This window comes from Symphalangus syndactylus, chromosome 6 (genome assembly GCF_028878055.3).
Source record: "Symphalangus syndactylus isolate Jambi chromosome 6, NHGRI_mSymSyn1-v2.1_pri, whole genome shotgun sequence".
Taxonomy (NCBI): domain Eukaryota; kingdom Metazoa; phylum Chordata; class Mammalia; order Primates; family Hylobatidae; genus Symphalangus; species Symphalangus syndactylus.
The window spans coordinates 12785603-12802849 of record NC_072428.2 but is presented as its reverse complement, the minus strand read 5'-3'; the positions used below and the strand labels follow the sequence as shown (position 1 = coordinate 12802849).

At 46.2% G+C, this 17247-nt stretch overlaps 1 protein-coding gene across 1 annotated transcript in view; it reads left to right on the top strand.

Annotated features, from left to right (window-relative positions):
• The window catches only part of ACCSL (1-aminocyclopropane-1-carboxylate synthase homolog (inactive) like), a 90679-nt gene extending 73432 nt beyond the window's left edge, over nt 1-17247 (top strand). Inside the window, exons 2-15 of the mRNA XM_063641844.1 lie at nt 5365-5909; nt 7434-7493; nt 7924-7994; nt 8702-8771; nt 9020-9086; nt 10021-10118; nt 10350-10427; nt 10765-10865; nt 12548-12637; nt 13386-13431; nt 13531-13672; nt 15655-15797; nt 15884-16037; nt 17162-17247. Of these exons, the coding sequence (XP_063497914.1) occupies nt 5406-5909; nt 7434-7493; nt 7924-7994; nt 8702-8771; nt 9020-9086; nt 10021-10118; nt 10350-10427; nt 10765-10865; nt 12548-12637; nt 13386-13431; nt 13531-13672; nt 15655-15797; nt 15884-16037; nt 17162-17244 (1707 nt within the window). The 5' untranslated portion in view covers nt 5365-5405 and the 3' untranslated portion in view covers nt 17245-17247. The remainder of the gene's footprint in view (nt 1-5364; nt 5910-7433; nt 7494-7923; nt 7995-8701; nt 8772-9019; nt 9087-10020; nt 10119-10349; nt 10428-10764; nt 10866-12547; nt 12638-13385; nt 13432-13530; nt 13673-15654; nt 15798-15883; nt 16038-17161) is intronic.

Genomic DNA, 17247 nt, shown 5'->3' with positions numbered 1-17247 from the left:
GTTGTTTGTTGTTGTTGTTGTTTTCTTTTTTTTTTCTTTTTTTTTTTAATTAGCTTGTCTTTTTTGGAACTAGTTCACTTTTTTCTACTATAAAATAATTATGCAAATATCCTGTGTAAATCTGGGGCCCAACCCCATCCTGGTCTTTCCACTGGAAAGGCTAGCATTTAAAATAAAGTTGTTGACTGGGTGCAGTGGCTCACACCTGTAATCCCAGCACTTTGGGAGGCTGAGGTGGGCAAATCACTTGAGCCCAGGAGATTGAAACTGGCCTGGGCAACAAGGTGAGACCTGGTCTCTACAAAAAAATACAACAAAATTAGTTGGGCATGGTGGTGTGTGCCTGTGATACCAGCTACTCGGGAGGCTGAGGTGGGAGGATTGCTTGAGCCTGGGAAGTTGAAGCTGCAGTGAGATGTGATTGCACCATTGCACTCCAGTCTCGGTGACAGAGTGACACCCTGTCTCAAAAATAAACGTATTTAGCTATTTATATTCTAGCAGAGACTTAGTTTGCTATAGCTACGTTTTAAATCTATTTAAGTCTAATAAGATTCATAAGTATACTGGTTGAGCTTGGACAAATGGCTGTCACCATCTACCTACCACTCCATCAAATAGAGATCACCTCCATTTCCCTAGAAAAGTTCGTTGGGCCCCAGTGCAGTCAGTTTCCTACACCCCTCCCCTGGCAGCCACTAGTCTGAGGAATTGGTACTGCCTGTGGAAATATTGATCCTGTGATGTCGCAAGATTCTAAGTGGAGTTATTTTCTTTCAGTACGTTGAAAATGACATCCCACTGTCTTCAGGTTTCCACTGTTGATGAAGTTAGCTTTTGATCTGTTATTCCTTGAAAGGTACATTTTTTTTCCTGGATTCCTTTTGAGATGTTATCTTTGTCTTGTTTTTTGTAGTTTCACTATATAGTGTAGATTTCCTTATCCTAGTTAGCATTTGGGCTTCTTGAATCCATGCTTTGATGTCTAACTATCTAGCACTGAAGACACAGCTTATTCAAATGATTTTTGTCCCATTTTCTCTTCTTTTGGGACTCCAAAAAAATACATATGTGTATGTATTAGATTTTTTCATATTCTCTTACTTTCTCTTGTCTTCGTGCCTTATTCCAGAAAGCTTCTTCAGCCTCTTCTTCCAGGTTAGTAATTTTATCTTTAGAGGTTTTAAATTTTTGGTCCTTATATTGTAACTCTGGGGACCTCCTGTTTTCCTTCAAATCTGTTATCTTAATAAATTTTAATTTTCTTTCCATTTTTAAACTTGGATTTTATCTCCTTCAACAGAAAAGCAATTATTTTATAATTACTCCCAATAGCTGGAGACCAGTTGGTCTTTCTCTTGTCTGTGCTGGTGGTTTTAGGTCATGCTGTTTATTCATGTACCTGATTTTCTATATGCTGGACACAATATTTTAAAAATGCTTTGAGAAATGTACTCTATGGTAGCAGCTTCCAGAGTGTTTGCTCGCTTCTGCCTGGAATTTTGAGTCACCAAAATACAGTATGATTTAACCCAATCTCAGAACTTGAGACTTTCTGGGTATTATATGACATGAAGCCAGGCTGGAGTTCATGCAAGGACTGGTTTTCTACTAGTTCACTCTGCTTCCTAGGGCTAAAATGGGAGGCTTGGGGTTTAAATCCTGGCTCTAATGTGAGACCCTAGAAGGTACTTATCTTCACTGGGCTTCAGTTTCATCACATTCTTCTCATCTTACATACAGAGAAACTGATGCCCAGACAGGGGAAGTAATTCTTCCAACATCCTACAGTTAGTGAGCAGCAATTATAGAATAGAGCCTAGGCCTGTCAAGGGTACTTCTACCTGAGCTTTCAATTTTGCACCTTGTATTTAGGGATCTGTATCCCCAAATACCTTGCTTCCCCCTACATGCACATGAGACGATTCTGCAATCCCTATCATACTTGCCATACCCAGAAGGAAGAATCTGAATTAGATGAGAGTACTGAGACACCAAAGGAGGCTTGTGTATGGCAAGAAGAAGGAAGGCTGGAAGGCCAAGGCAGAGTTATAAGGGCTTGTAGGGCACTAGAAAAACTGATATTAGAAGTATCCTTGTGTAAACAGTATAGCTATATGCTGGCATCAAAAGTGAACTGCCAGCCTGTTCCCACTTCAGTTCCCACATTCATTTCTCCTTCCCAACTTCTGTTCAAGATCTGTCTTTCAGCTCTTGTCAAAAGGCTGCTAGCATCCACTGGGCTGATTCTGGGATACTGGTTCTAGCTGCTACAGAAGGCCCCCGGGTGAATTGAAAGGTAGATGGTGGGAGGCTGACGAATACTGAAACCAGTGGTATAGCCAAGAAGACTTGAGGAGAGGATTGGCATACCCCCGGTACCAGACAACTTAGGGCTGAGGTATAGGGGCATTGTTGCCTTTGTGGAATGGTGTCATTTACAATGACTTTTCCCATAGAAAGATGAGTCTTGGTAGAAGTCCAGCTTCTAGGTTTACTCCTGGCCTTGCTGCATACTCACTTTGTTATCAGAGAACACATTTTGGGACCATGCATGGTGGCTCCTGCCTACAATCCTAGCACTTAGGGAGGCTGAGGCGAGAGGATCACTTGAACCCAGGAATTTGAGACCAACCTGGGCAACATGATGAAACCCCATCTCTACAAAAGATACACAAAAATTGGCTGGGTGTGGCGGAATGCGCCTGTAGTCCCAGCTACTCAGGAGGCTGAGGTGGAAGGAACGCTGGAGCCCAGGAGGCAGAGGTTGCAGTGAGCCATGATTGCACCAATGCACTCCAGCCTGGGCGAGAGAGTGAGATTCTGTCTCAAAAACAAACAACCCCCCCAAAAAAAACAAAACATTTTTACCAGGAAAATGCATTACTTTCAGTTACTTGCCTTGGCCCCCATGTTCTGCTATGTAAATCTGCCCTGGGAGGTTCTCATTCTAACTACTTTAAACAAGTTTCCTCCTCCATTTGCCTACTAGGCCACACTGGCCTCCAGCTTCCCTGCCCCATCCTGGTCCCTATTTCCTATGTGCCTGGAGTCCCCGGCTGAGTGCTTGGTATATGGGGCAGACTAGTGGGACTTTGGTAACAGCGAGGACTTCCATGGCAAGAAGTCTAAGAGGCCCTAATTTAACTGAACTGGAATAACTAAAATTCTGGGACCATGGGCTGAGCTGGCTGATGTTACAGAGCTGTCCAAAGAGCTGTCCCATCTTTGACTTTGTCGTTAAGGTAACACAGGACAAAGATACTCAATATGTAATTCCAGTCCTGGGAGAAGGAAGAAGATGCCTGGTGACAATAGCTTCTTGTTGATTGGAGGGAGGTTACCACCCTGATCTTGGCTCTTTCCACTAGCACTCTGCAGGACCAACAGGCATGATAGGCACCACCTTTTGGAAGGAAAAACCAAAAGAATCTCACCTGGCCCTTGAAATGCTCTATGATAATCAAGTATTTGGAAAGATAGTGTGACTTACCTACAGAGTTGAGAGCCCCATTAAAATGAATCTCTTCTAGGACAGGGAATTTGGGCCAGAGCAAAGTTCTTGCTTGTGGAAGAGAGGGTTTGTCTAGGCATAAACACTTATATTTGTTCAATTTCTTTCTCATCAGTATGTTCCTAACACTGAATAAAGTTTTTGCATCACGATGAAAGGTTGGGATCCTAAGTCAAGACTTGATACAGCTTTGTTCTGTGGCTTTCTCTGTCTATTGCTCCATCTTCCATGGCCAAAGTCTTCATTTATGGCTCATCTCTTCCCTGACTTGGCAACATCCTTGTGGTTATGCCTCTCCTACTCATTAACTATGTTAGTTGCCCATGTGCCAAGGTACTGTGCTAAGAATGTACTGAAGGCTGACCTGGGCAGACACTGAACAAGTAACAATATTAAATGTCACTAAGGGGAGGTATAGGTTGCAATGGGAACATCACAGGCAAACTGAACATGGTTTGAGGAAGTTGGACAGAGTATTTGGTACTCTGAAGTACTGGTGCCGTAAATTTATAAAAGAAGCAACGAGCTTTTTTTTGTGTTTGTGTGTGTGTGTAAGGGGATGTTACTTAGGGGGAAAAACTTGGAATTGTAGCATTTGGTGGAATGGGCATAGGTCCTAGATTTTTAGAAAAAAGGGTCTTGATGTCTTGGGATACAAGGATTGTCTTAAAGAAGTAGTGGCAGCTGTTGGCCTCAAGCTTTCCTACCTTCTGGGATCTTGCTATCTGATTTACTGATTCTTTGAGGCTTTAAAAGGTATTTTTTGGTCTTGTTCAGTATTTAACTTGTTTTCAGAAGGAAGGTTAATCCTAATCATTGGAAGTTTGTTGCAGTAAGCCATAATCGTGCCACTGCACTTCAGTCTGAGTGATAGAGCAAGACCCAGTCCCTCCAAAAAAAAAGAAAATTTGCTAAGTATAGTCCCAGGAACTTGCTAGAAATGAGGATTCTCAGGTCTCACCCCAGACATACTGACTCAAAATTCAGGGGTGAGGTCTCACCATCTGTTTCCTACCACGCCCTCCAGGTGATTCTGATGGACTTCAAAGTTTGAGAGCCATGTACCTAGCCCATAGTTACAAGTGATGGAAGCCTAAGGCAGCTGTCACAGTGAGTAGGTGGAAGGCATTTGCAGGAAGCCAAGTGAGGACAGAGGAACTGAGGAATCTAAAGGCTTTGAGTATCTGGTATGGCCAACCTGGAGAAGAACAGGCAAAAAGAAGGGCTGATGTTCTTCAACAGGGCTTGGCAAACCTTTTCTGTAAAGGGCCAGTTAATATTTTAGGCTTCTTGGACCATATGGTCTCTGCCACGTGGTCTCTGTCATGACTATTAAACTCTGCCATTGTAACACAAAAGCAGCCATAATCAAGACATAAATAAATGAATGGGGCTGTGTTCCAATAAAACTATCTACAAAAATAAGTGGCAGGCCAGATTTGGCCCTCAGGCGTTAGTTTATTCTAGCAGAATGTTTTACTCAGTGGGTAGTGATGGTGATTGTTGTTGAGCAGTAGAAACTCTTTTTTCCCATTTAACCAAACAAAGCAGGAACTGCTCAGGTTGAAGAACGGGGTGGAAAATCCAGAGCCTCCTTGTTCATATCCCCCTGCTCTTCCTCAGAACACATTCTAATGCCATTTAAGTAGAGCACTTAGTGTCTAGGCTTGAGGCCAAGTACTCATTGCTCTAATGGGTAGGTAACTCTTCATGAACCAATCTGGTCACATAACCAAGGCATGGAAGTGAGAAGAACAGATCTGAGATCTGTTCTGTCTCCATCCATTCCTGGACCTGAAGGTCCAGGAGATCCTCCTTTGCTCCATTGTCAATGGTCTCTTTCTCGGTAGGTGCCAGGCAGCCTGCAGAGGCCAGTAAAGATACCCAGAGTATGAGTCATCGGTCAGACACCCTTCCTGTGCCCTCTGGTCAGAGGAGAGGCCAGATCCCCAGAGACCACAGCATCTGTACCCAGCTGTTGGAGATAACGCTGCACTTGCAGCAGGCCATGACAGAGCACTTCGTGCAGCTGACGAGCAGACAGGGCCTGTCGCTGGAGGAAAGGAGGCACACTGAGGCCATCTGTGAGCATGAAGCCCTTCTGAGTCGCTTAATATGCCAGATGATCAACCTCCTACAGTCTGGGGCCGCGAGTGGCCTGGAGCTCCAAGTGCCTCTTCCTTCTGAGGACTCTAGGGGTGATGTCAGATATGGGCAGAGGGCCCAGCTGTCTGGGCAGCCTGATCCGGTTCCCCAACTGAGTGATTGTGAAGCTGCCTTTGTCAGCCATGACCTATCCCACCGTGGGATTGACATCTCTGTCTTCTATCAGTCGAGCTTCCAGGACTACAATGCCTACCAAAAAGATAAATATCATAAGGACAAGAACACCTTGGTGAGAATTTGGGGTGGGGGGTGGGCAGCATCCTCATGGGCTCCAGTCACTTGGATTTACTGAGTCCTGGGCCAAGTGCTGTATGTGCTCTCATTCTTTATAGCCTTATGAAACGGGCACTCTTGTCATCTTGCAGATAAGGGAGTAATTACAGAAATAAAGTGACATGCCCTAGAAAGTTGGAGAACTCCCTCCACCCCAAAATCCCTCCCTCTCCCTAAATCCCAGTTCTTAATTATCAGGAGTTGGCCCCTGTGGTCACAGGGACAAATGAGCCTGCCATTATAGAACTTAACATAGTGATGAATGGAGTCAGCCACTGGGGCACAGACATTAATAATCTTCCCAAAAACATGAAAGGGATGCCCACTGCAGGTGGTCTGGGAAGACGTCTTAAAGGCTGAATCAGCCAGCCATGTGGTGATGGCCATGGCCATGACCCTCCAGGCAGGAGGAACAGCACACGTGAAACCTTCCAGATGCGAAGGGCTAGGAGTGATTGGGAAAGGAGGTCCAATGGCCAGAGTAGGGACCACTGGTGCTGTGGCAGGAGGTGTGAACAGAGGTGGATGGGAGGTGGTAAGATGTTACCTTAAGGGGCCGGGCATGGTGGCTCATGCCTGTAATCCCAGCACTTTGGGAGGCCAAGGTTGGTGGATTGCTCAAGTCCAGGAATTTGAGACCAGCTGGGGCAACATTGTGTGAAACCTCATCTGTACAAAAAATACAAAAACTAGCCAGGCGTGGTGGCACACACCTATAGTCCCAACTTTCTGGGAAGCTAAGGTGGGAGGATCACTTGACTCTGGCAGGTGGAGGTTGCAGTGAGCTGAGATCGCACCACTGTACTCCAGCCTGGGTGACAGAGTGGGACTCTATCTCAAAAAAAAAAAAAAAAAAAAAAAAAAGGGATGTTACCCTAAGGGCGATGGGGAACTGATGAAAGGCTTCCAGGAAAGGGGATCCTTAGCAGCTCTCCAGCCAGAGGGTGGAGGGTAACATTAGCTACAGCTTTCCCTTCTGTTCCCATCTCTGTTCTCTTCTAATAACTTAGAAGGTCCTAATGTATAAGGAGGAGTAGCAGAGGTAGGTACCAGGTGGGGCCTTGGGGATTAAGGCTTCAGGCTCAGGCATCAGGTAGGTAGAGTTCTACCTATCACCCAAGGTCACATGGCTAGTAGGTTATTCAACTTTTCTAAACTTCACTCTTTAAATTGGATTATATAGAACCTTCTTCTCAGGAATTAAGACAACTCATGTGAAGCACTTGGTCTAGTGTCTGGCACATAATAAGAACTCAATGACTGGTTGATAGGATATAACTTATTTATGTGGCTCTAATGGGGAAATTTGCAAGCTGTACTATTTTGGGTTCATGGAAAGCTTTCCTAGCACGTAAAGTTGTCAAATTTGGATTGAATTGCTTCATGGGCAGTGAGATCTCCATTTGAACTAATGTTTCAAGGGATCTATATAGGGTGGAGCAAGAGGACTGGCCTGATCTTGGATTCTTTCCATCTCCAGGGCTTCATTAACCTTGGCACCAGTGAGAACAAGCTCTGCATGGATCTGATGACTGAAAGAGTAAGGATGTTCTGGGCTGTGTTGGGACCCACCCCTTCAAGGCTTAGTCCCCCTAGTGTGCTCCTCAGCTGTGGTAGATACAGGGGTGAGACATAGGAGCTTGGGAAGAAGGGTGAAGAAATAGCTTCTAGAATGGCACATTTAACCTTCTGGCCTTGCTGACTGTCCAGGGGTATTCTCTGATTAGGTATATGATGGGAAAGTTGCTATGGGAACCTCTGGGTCAAATACTTCCCAGTGAGGTATCTACTTGTGTAATTTATGACAAGATGGTAGCCTCCATTCATTAAGGAGCACGCAGTATATATACCCATTCCCTTTCTAGGAAGTCATGTATGTGGAGGACAAACACTCATGTACAAACTAGGAGTAGGATGAGGCATCTTGGACTTCCCTGGCCTACCTGTCTTCATGTTCTATTTGTCAACAGTTGCAAGAAAGTGACATGAACTGCATTGAGGACACCTTGCTTCAGTACTCTGATTGGAGAGGGCAGCCATTGTAAGTGACCTTCAGATTTAGAGTCTCTTGGTCCCACAGGCAGCTGTCCTTATCCAGAAGGAGGATTCAAGGCACGAAATTCCTGGTTGGTTACCTCCCTATCTCTTTGGGTAATAACTTCTAGAAAATGCCTAGAGCAAAACTTCATCAGGAGGCAGCCTGGTATAGTAGGAATAGTTATTCTGGTATAGTAGGAATAATTCAAAAGGCCTGAGTTCTTTTTTTTTTTTTTGAAATGGAGTCTCCCTCTGTCACCCAGACTGGAGTGCAGTGGTGTTATCTCGGCTCACTGCAGGCTCTGCCCCCTGGGTTCACGCCATTCTCCTGCCTCAGCCTCCCGAGTAGCTGGGACTACAGGTGCCCGCCACCACACCCGGCTAATTTTTTGTATTTTTAGTAGAGATGGGGTTTCACCATGTTAGCCAGCTTTGTCTTGATCTCCTGACCTTGTGATCTGCCTGCCTTGGCCTCCCAAAGTGCTGGGATTACAGGCGTGAGCCACTGCGCCCGGCCAAGGCCTGAGTTCTTGTCCCAACTCTCATTTATTGTCTGTGTGACTTGGGGAGTTGATGGTCTTAGTCAGTAGCCCTGTAATATGAGGTTGGACTGAGTAGAAAAGGTCCCTGTTAGGCTGGACAATGACCATCTAGACCAGGAGTGAGAAAAGGGGCCCGGAAGCCACAAGGTCTCTCTGGGCCTGTTTACAGCCTGCGGGAAGAAGTGGCCCGGTTCCTGACCTACTACTGCAGGGCACCTACCCGACTTGATCCAGAAAACGTGAGTCAGTTTCCCAGCCTTGCTGCCACCCTGGTGGAGGGCTATATTCCTGGAGGATGCTCTGCCCTTTCTAGCGGGTACAAGGAGAACCAGTGAAGACTCTCAGGGCCAGGGCAGCATGAAGGCCAATGTGTCCCAACTGAGGAGGCTCCCTGTGCCTGTTCTGCCCAGGGGGATGGAGAAAGCATGGCTACCCCTTCTCACATAGGTATTGGTTTTGACTTCTGCCTCTCATGTGTTGTCTTCAGGTGGTGGTTCTAAATGGCTGCTGCTCTGTCTTCTCTGCCCTGGCCATGGTTCTGTGTGATCCAGGTGGTAAGTCAGTGGGCTCTGCTTTCACTCTCAGTGAAATACTAGCAACACGGGTAGGAACACACAGGCACTGGGCTTTGAGGAAGAACAGCATCCTGACTCAAGGCCTTTTCCCCAAAGTGGTGGGCCTTCTCCCACACTGACTAGGTTATCTTCCTATTTCTGTGGGAACAAGGGGTTTGGATTCTCCATTTAATGGAAGAGAGATATGATGGACCTCAAGGAGGTATGCCCCAGGAAAGATGATGGGAGCCTACCTACTATGTTCATGGCTGGGCTTTTGGGCTCAGCTGCAATACAGAGAGCCAATGGGCTCAGACATTATGGATTTCTTATCTCTTCAGAAAAAGGCTAATTAGTCCTGGACCCAACAAGGTTGAGTGGACTGTTCTGAACCTCCCCCGTAACAATGCTTAAGCAAGAGGCTCCAATGTTAAAGAGCTCTGGATGCATCAAAAGAAGTGGCTAAGATAGTCCCTTTCATGCAAAGGAGCTTCTCTTAGCTCATCAGTAAGACCAAATGGATGGGAAGAAAAGAACGTGAGATCACCAGGTCCAAATAACTGGAGGCTTCCTTGTGCATGGACCTTGACCTCTGATATTCGGCCCGAATCAGTGGAGACTTTCCTAATAACCATTGCTCCATCCGCTAGTGAGCCTCGCTTGACCTGTGCCCTGGATTCTGAGTTATTCAGTGATATGCTCCCCTCTTCTTCTCTAGTGTACCCGCAAAAAAGAAATTAGAGTTTTGTTTCCCCCAGTGATGTCTATAATAATGGATAACTTTCATAGCACCTGAACCTAAGAACGTTAATCCCCAGGTAGAAACGATCGTGAAACTTTTTTTCTGTCGAGAGCTTTGCTAGTTTGGGGAGCCTGGCAACAGGCTCTGATTGGGAAACTTTGGACTGATAGCTCTGTCTCTCTGTGTTTCCAGAGGCCTTCCTGGTCCCTGCTCCCTTCTATGGTGGCTTTGCCTTTAGCTCCCGCCTGTATGCAAAGGTTGAGTTGATTCCTGTCCACCTGGAGAGTGAGGTCTGAATGGGGCCCCTTCCTTGCTCAGTATGCCTAGACAATGGACTGTTCTGGGGACACTTAAAGGGGTAGAGGGGCTTGCTTTCTACCCATCTAAGTGGTTGGGTAGGGGTGGAGAAGGCATGTGGACTGGCACTCTGGTATGAAGGCAGAGGATTGCGGGGCTTATGGGAATGAGGAATCAAGACTTAGATTTTAAGAGACACTTCTCATATAGTGTTTCTCTTCCAGGTCACTGTTACAAACACCCATCCTTTCCAGCTGACTGTGGACAAGTTAGAGGAAACCCTGCTTGAAGCTAGGCTTGAGGTAAGGAGGGAACCATGTTTTTAGGATGGCCACTGCTGGTCCTAAAAGGGGTTTGAGTATTGAAATTCTGGTACTGCTTGTTCACCAAGACCTGGTGGGCTGTCCTTAGTTGGAAGAGACAGTGAATGATCCAGGGGTGTGTCCCTCTAGTCCTATGGGGATGTTATGGCAGCCCCAGACTTAGTTCCTGTTCCCTCTCTTTGGGCAGTATAGTAGTTGCTGCTTCAAGACCCTACCAAGGCCTTTTTGGGTGCCTGACCTGTAAAAGATCCTTGGCTGAATTTAGGGTAGATGCAAAGGACTTGTATTCACTCAGTTATATTTGGGTTTTTCTTAGGGGAAAAAGGTCCGAGGCCTTGTGCTAATCAACCCTCAGAATCCTTTGGGTGACATCTACTCCCCAGACTCACTGATGAAATACCTGGAATTTGCCAAGAGGTATGAGTTCCACCCCTTGAGACTAGGTAATGTTTCTTGAAAGGATTCCCATCACTTATAGTCAGATAGTCTAGAGCCAGATCTGGTGGCACATGCCTGTAATCCCAGCACTTTGGGAGGATGAGGCAGTGGATCACTTGAGGTCAGGAGTTCGAGACCAGCCTGGCCAACAGGGTGAAACCTTGTCTGTACTAAAAATACAAAAATTAACCAGGCATCGTGGCGGGCACCTACTATCCCAGCTACGTGGGAGGCTGAGACATGAGAATTGCTTGAGCCGGGGAGGAGGAGGTTGCAGTGAGCCAAGATCGTGCCACTGTACTCCAGCCTAGGCAATAGAGTGAGACTTTGTCTCAAAAAGTAATTTACCCTAAATGATCTCACTATACACCATACTTTGCAGAGTTATATAAAACTAACTGAAATTAAAATGAAGGAAAACGCAATCACATGCTTACCACTTCAAATTTTTTGCCATTTCCTTTCTAGCCTCAGCCTATGTATTGACATTTATATAACAGTCAAAATATAGTTTTGTTTTCTGAGAAATATGTCACTTAAAAATATATAATTTGTTACTTTTCTACTTAAGCTTAAGTACTTTCTCCCAGCATCCATTTCCGAAGCCACTTGGGCTGGAGTGCCGAGGCAGACACTCTCAGACCTTGTGGAATGAAGACGTGTTCCTACAGAACTTCACATTCCTTTCTAAGAGCACGTTCTAGAAATTATAACCTTCCATTTTCCATAAGAAACAGACTTAGTCAAACTTCATGACTAACGCAGACCAATGAATGGTGCAGCGTGGAGTCAGGAGGAAAAATGCTAGAGGGGGTAGGCAAGAATTGGATAGAATGGGTTCACCTCCCAGCTACAGCACCTGCTAACTGAGGGAACTGACTTTACAGCTCAGAGCCTTAGTTTCTTTCTTTCTTTTTTGTTTTTTGTTTTTTTGGGGATGGAGTCTCGCTCTGTCACCCAGGCTGGAGTGCAGTGGTGGGATCTCAGCTCACTGCAACCTCTGTCTCCTGGGTTCAAGCAATACTCCTGCCTCAGCCTCCTGAGTAGCTACAATTGCAGGCATGCGCCAACACACCCAGCTAATTTTTGTATTTTTAGTAGAGACAGGGTTTCACGATGTTGGCCAGGCTGGTCTTGAACTCCTGACCTCATGATCCACCCACCTTGGCCTCCCAAAGTACTGGGATTACAGGCGTGAACCACCATGCCCGGCCCGCCTTAGTTTCGTCATCTAAAATGGAGATGACAGTATTGAGGGTTGTTGGGAGAATGAACGAGGCACATAAGCAGTTAGGAGCTCCTGATTCTATCAGTCAAAAATTCTCCGGGCTACCCAACCTCTTCCCATAGTCTTTACTTGATGGTTGAATGGTCAGCTAAGGTTAGACAAGATGTTCTCGTATGTGTCTTTTGGGTCCTATTCCTTCCCGTTACCCCCAAGCTAGGTCTAAGGGTCTCTTCTGGTGTACCACCCCATCTACCTTACTGTGCCCCTTGGAGGGTCAGATGGGCTGCTGGGGCAGTAGGAGTGCAGGATCTGTGTCCAGAGAACACCATAAAAGACATGACTTAAGATTACAAAGATGCTTGTAAAAAGCATGCAAGGAAAAAAGATTAGAGAGAAGCTAGATCTTGTTCTCCTTCTTTAATCCAATCTACAGGTATAACCTACATGTGATCATAGATGAGATTTACATGCTGTCTGTGTTTGATGAATCCATCACATTCCACAGTGTTCTGAGCATGAAAAGGTGAGTTGGTCTCAGCTGGAGTTGGGAACGAGAACCACAAGGTTCTTGTTTTGCAGGGTGAGTTTATGTGACATGATCTTAACTCAGTTCCTAGCACATAGCCAGTTAATTGCCCACAGGGGCTGTGAATACAAACAAAGCATCATCTTTCCCTCTAAATATCTTCTAGTCTATATGCCATTTTGTATACAAGATAATTTGAGGTCAGGGTAGAAAGTCTACTGTCAAAGGTCAAAATAAAGCCTCATAAAAAGCCAGGGTAGGAGCTTCTTGATAAGTAGAGCACAGGGAAAGAAAAAGGAGGCAGAACCTTCTGAAGGGTAGTATCTGGCCATAGAGATGGGATTCCAGCATTCGAAGCAAGGGAAGGAAATGCCTGGCAGAAGGAACAGCTTCACCAAAGGTGGAGCAGTAGGAAATACTCAGGCACGTTCTAGAAATGATGGCGACCCACATCTGAAGAGCCAATTGCCAGGAAGGTGGCTTTGGCCAAGCTGTAGGAGAGCCACATGTCAGGCTGCAGGCCCTAGACTTCATTCAGTGGGCACTTGGGTCTTGTGCCCTCTAGGTCTTCAGGGATACCTTGTGTTGACTTCCTGGCTTAACTGGGACAACTGTTTCTTGAACTTTGGGCCGTATAGGCCCTTCTGTCTAGGAACAACCTCAAGTCTACTTTCCCCTCTTATACCCCAAATCTTCATCAACTATTTCTCTAGAACCTGAGTTATTTTTTCCATTTCTTCTTCAGTTTGCCTGATCGCAACAGGACCCATGTGATCTGGGGTACCAGTAAGGTGAGCCATTGCTTTCTCTCCTTGGCTAGGGAAGGAGGAGGAGCCAGGAATAGAAGGCAGACAAAACACTTGTTCCTGTTCCTGCTTTTCTTCCTCTAGGATTTTGGCATCTCTGGCTTCCGCTTTGGTGCTCTGTACACCCACAACAAGGAGGTGGCCTCTGCTGTGAGTGCCTTTGGCTACCTCCACAGTATTTCTGGCATCGCCCAGCACAAGCTGTGTCAACTGCTCCAGAACACAGGTACTGACCTCTAGCCCAGGCCAGCATGTTGGCTGGACCTCATGGCCATGGGGAATTCTTGGATTTGCTTGGGCCTCTGATATGCCCTTAATATACTGAGACCCTATTTGCTGTCTCAGATTTAACTGTGGTAAGATGTGAAGTTTGAAGGAGGGCAAGATAGGGCAGATGACACAGCAGGGTGTAGACAGAAGATGGAGGTGCTGTTTTAAAACACAGGATGAGGCCGGGTGTGGTGGCTCACGCCTGTAATCCCAGCACTTTGGGAGGCCGAGGTGGGCAGATCACTTGAGGCCAGGAGTTTGAGACCAGCCTGGCCAACAAGGTGAAACCCGGTCTCTACTAAAAATGCAAAATTAGCCAGGCATGGTGGCAAAAGCCTGTAATCCCAGCTACTTCGGGGGCTGAGGCAGGAGAATCTCTTGAACCCAGGAGGCAGAGGTTGCAGTGAGCCGAGATAGCACCATTGCACTTGAGTCTGGGTAGAAAAAGTGAAACTCTGTCTCAGAAAACAAAAACAAAAAACCACAGGATGAGCTTTAATTTCTGGATGTCTGGTAGCTTGTGTTCTGCCTAGAGGTGGGATGGCTAATCCTACTCTAAGTTGTGAAGGTAGGAACTTCAGAAATTAGTCTTTATGTGAATATAGATTTTCTCTCCCCAAAACCCTGTTTGCTTTAGACAAAGATTATAAAACCAAAAACAAAACAAACACTCTGACTCTTCTAATGCGACATAATCTCATCTGCCAAGGTGGCCAAAGGAGAGCTGCCATTTGGGCAAGTTGGTGTGGCTAGGCCTGTGGCACCTAGATTCATCGTCCCCTCGCTTGGATCTCAAGTGAATGCTGGCCTCAGAAAAGACTTTCCCCTTTAAAGCCATGGCCCAAGCTTAGAGACTCACTTTCTTTAGTTCCCTGTAATAGAACAGATACCAAGCTGGAAGTTTTAATTAATAGCTGGGATATAATCAAACAAACTGATGTCATTATATTTGCTGGTTTAGGAAACAATTTGCTTTCAGCTCTGGGAGGGGAGAGAGGTAGATAGGAGAAATCCAACTGAATGCTTCCCTAGATATCAAGACCTTTGATACTTGGCAGAAACCAGATCCCAGCCCCTTGAACGCTAGTCCTCAATCTTGGATGGACATGGGAGTTTCCCAGGGAGCTTAAATACTGACATGTGTTCCATCTTCAAAGATCCTGATATAGCCTGAGCATCAGGGCTTCTAACAGCTCCGCAAGTGGTTCTGTTCTATGAATGCTGAGGGCAATTGGCCAAGAGCATCCCCAAGCACATATATATTCCTCCGACTCCATTGTATGAGGCTCAAATTCGGGTGGTAGGAGCTGCGAGTCCCTGCCGCTTGCCCAGTTAACAACAGCAGCATCAACCCCTATTAGGGGATGGACTCCTTGCCTCAGGGCTGTGAACTCAAAGAGAACTTTCCTACTAGACCTTTGAGAAGCCCAGTGTCTCTACCAGAGCCTTAGATAAGAGGTGGGTGTATTAGGTGCGGACACCATCAGCTCAAACATACTAGAGTTAGTCTTAGAAAGAGCTTGCAGGGTGCAGTGGCTCACGCCTAAAATCCCAGCACTTTGGGAGTTGGAGACCAGTGGATCACTTGAGGCCAGGAGTTTGAGACCAGCCTGGCCAACATGGTGAAACCCCATCTCTACTAAAAATACAAAAATTCGCTGGGTGTGATGGCATACACCTGTAGTCCCAGTTACTTGGAAGGCTGAGACATGAGAATCACTTGAACCAAGGAGGTGGAGATTGCAGTGTGCCGAGATTGTGCCACTGCACTCCAGCCTGGGTGACAGAGAGAAACTCTGTTTTTTTTTTTTTTAAACAAACAAAACAAAAACAAACAAACAAACTTGCATGAAGCCCAGGAAGGGAGCATTTGGGAAGGAAATTTCGGTAGATTTCTGTAGTAATATCTGTGACAGTGTTTTTCCTCTACCCATCCAGAATGGATTGACAAAGTATACCTACCCACCAATTGCTACCGGCTCCGGGAAGCTCACAAGTACATCACCGCTGAGCTGAAGGCATTGGAGATCCCTTTTCACAACCGCAGCTCTGGCCTCTATGTCTGGATCAACTTGAAAAAGGTGTGTTCTGGGAATGAGGACAGGTGTTCTTGGGCAGACCTGCCAGCTGGGTCTTGGGCTCAGTTCTGTTCCTCTGCCCTCCCTAGTACCTGGATCCCTGTACATTTGAAGAAGAACGGCTCCTCTATTGCCGCTTCCTGGACAACAAGCTATTGTTATCCCGTGGCAAAACCTACATGTGTAAGGAGCCAGGCTGGTTCCGCCTCATCTTTGCAGATGAGCTCCCCCGGCTAAAATTGGGTGAGTGGAGCTGACCTCCCAATCCTTTAAAGATGCCCCATCAACTTAATATCTCAATCTTCTCCCCCACCCCCCTTAAGCATCCTATAGATCTAGCCCTTTATTCCGTTTCCATGTCTATCTTTAGTTAGGTGCTCTTGCAAACAAGAACTGGTATGTACCTCAAGCACCTATCCATTCATTACCCATTTGGGGTATCTGTTCTGTGACTTGCCATTGAGTGACGCATTGGGACCACGAGCTAAAAAGTAGTACTATGAGGCCAGGTGCAGTGTCTTATGCCTGTAATCCCAGCACTTTGGGAGGCCGAGGTGGGTGGATCATGAGGTCAGGAGTTCGAGACCAGCCTGGCCAGCATGGTGAAACTCTGTCTCTACTAAAAATACAAAAAATTAGCCATGCATGGTGGCGCACGCCTGTGGTCCCAGCTACTCGGGGGGCTGAGGCAGGAGAATTACTTGAACCTGGGAGGTGGAGGTTGCAGTGAGCTGAGATTGCGCCACTGCACTCCAGCCTGGGCGACAGAGTGAGACTCTGTTTCAAGAAAACAAACAAAAAAACCCAAAAAAAGTAGTACTCTGCCCTTGTGAGGCTGGCAGCCTACTAAGTGAGAGGGATAGGCAGATGACCATGGAAGTCCCTGTATGCCATACTAGAGAGTTTAGATTCTCCGCTGAGGTTATAGAGAATAGGACATTCATGTGAACATTTATTTATTGCATTCCACTACATGCCAGATGCTGTTCTACCTGCTGGGAATATAGCAGTGAATTGTTCATTCTCATGAAGGTTTTTGTTGCAGAATTCTTTTGAGCTAGCACAGAAGATAGGCTGAGTGAAGAGACACCAGAGGCAAATAGAAATCCTGATTAGGCCAAGGCCATAAGCCCAAGAGTACAGGCTTTGATATGAGACACTGAGATGTCTCACAGGCTGACATAACAATGATATTCAAAAAGAAATCAGGGATGCAACATGTAGACTTGGAAATCCATCCCAAAGATGGGAGGGCTGAAGTTCAGGATCCCTGAATGAGAGGCTCTTATGATTGACCATGACCTGGGTATGTCTGGGACCCACCTGCAAACCCACTAAATCACTATTTCTCTATTTGGACCCTCTAGCCATGCGTCGGTTCTGTGATGTGCTGCAGGAGCAGAAGGAGGCTTTGATAGTGAAGCAATTGGAGGATGCAATGAGGGAGTAGGCC